Source organism: Chiloscyllium plagiosum, chromosome 21 (assembly GCF_004010195.1).
Source record: "Chiloscyllium plagiosum isolate BGI_BamShark_2017 chromosome 21, ASM401019v2, whole genome shotgun sequence".
In the NCBI taxonomy this organism is placed as follows: Eukaryota; Metazoa; Chordata; class Chondrichthyes; order Orectolobiformes; family Hemiscylliidae; genus Chiloscyllium; species Chiloscyllium plagiosum.
In genome coordinates this window covers 15,848,318-15,849,513 of record NC_057730.1, presented here as the reverse complement: position 1 = coordinate 15,849,513, position 1,196 = coordinate 15,848,318, and the positions used below count along the sequence as shown (strand labels likewise).

General features: G+C 51.0%; 1 protein-coding gene across 2 annotated transcripts in view; it reads right to left on the bottom strand.

Annotated features, from left to right (window-relative positions):
• tbl3 (transducin beta like 3) overlaps positions 1–173 on the bottom strand; it is a 60,124-nt gene extending 59,951 nt beyond the window's left edge. Inside the window, exon 1 of one of the 2 annotated variants that reach the window (XM_043711325.1) lies at positions 48–173. In XM_043711325.1, coding sequence (XP_043567260.1) covers positions 48–79 — 32 coding nt within the window. In that variant the 5' untranslated portion in view covers positions 80–173. The remainder of the gene's footprint in view (positions 1–47) is intronic. The other variant, XM_043711324.1, reaches the window with a different exon arrangement.
• Between the last annotated feature and the right edge of the window lie 1,023 nt (positions 174–1,196).

Here is a 1,196-nt window from a genome sequence, read left to right as displayed (position 1 = left end):
TGAGGGGATGGTGTGGATGTTGTTGGAGGGAGATGCCTCACACTCACTTTGTTTTGAAGTGTACAGCGGGGCTCGCCATGGCCCCCGGATCATTCCCCTCCGTCTCCCGGCCACAGCACGTTTCCAGCGCCACACCAGGCACTTCCGGCGCGATCTGTTTGCGTCAGTGACGACGCGGGCTCGATGACGCGCACTGATCCCCATGGCAACAGCAGACTGGGAGAGAGACGGCGCCACACTGCACTCTGGTGGGAGAATCAGGTTACTGCAGGCGCTCACGCTGTCCTCTCAGCCACCTGATGAGAATCACCGCACAGGCACAGGCCGTTCGGCCCCCCCCAGCCTCTGCCAGCCCTTTGGCAGAACTTCCCCTTCCCCCATACTCGAGCCAATTGGTCCCTTTGGAATTGGATACATAATTGAAGGGAAGTATTTCTGTTTCCATGAAGAAAGTAAGGGAGTAGCTCAAACCAATGCTGTTTTGCTTGGGCTAAACAGACCCTTTGGTCTAATCCGTCCATACCAACCAGATATCCCAACCCAATCTAGTCCCACCTGCTAGCACCCGGCCTATATCCCTCCAAACCCTTCCTATTCATATACCCATCCAAATGCCTCTTAAATGTTGCAATTGTACCAGCCTCCACATCCTCTGGCAACTCATTCCATACATGTACCACCCTCTGCGTGAAAAAGTTGTCCCTTAGGTCTCTTATATCTTTCCCCTCTCACACTAAACCTATGCCCTCTAGTTCTGGACTCCCCGACCCCAGGGAAAAGACTTTGACTATTTATCCTATCTATGACCTTCATCATTTTGTAAACCTCTATAAGGTCACCCCTCAGCCTCCGAAGCTCCAGGGAAAACAGACCCAGCCTGTTCAGCCTCTCCCTGTAGCTCAGATCCTCCAACCCCTGGCAACGTCCTTGTAAATCTTTTCTGAAACCTTTCAAGTTTCAAAACATCTTTCCAATAGGAAGGAGACCAGAATTGCACTCAATATTCCAAGAGTGGCCTAACCAATGTCCTGTACAGCCACAACATGACCTCCCAACTCCTGTACTCAATGCTCTGACCAATAAAGGAAAGCATACCAAACGCCTTCTTCACTATCCTATCTACCTGTGACTCCACTTTCAAGAACCTGCACTCCAAGGTCTCTTTGTTCAGCAACACTCCCTAGGACCTTACCATT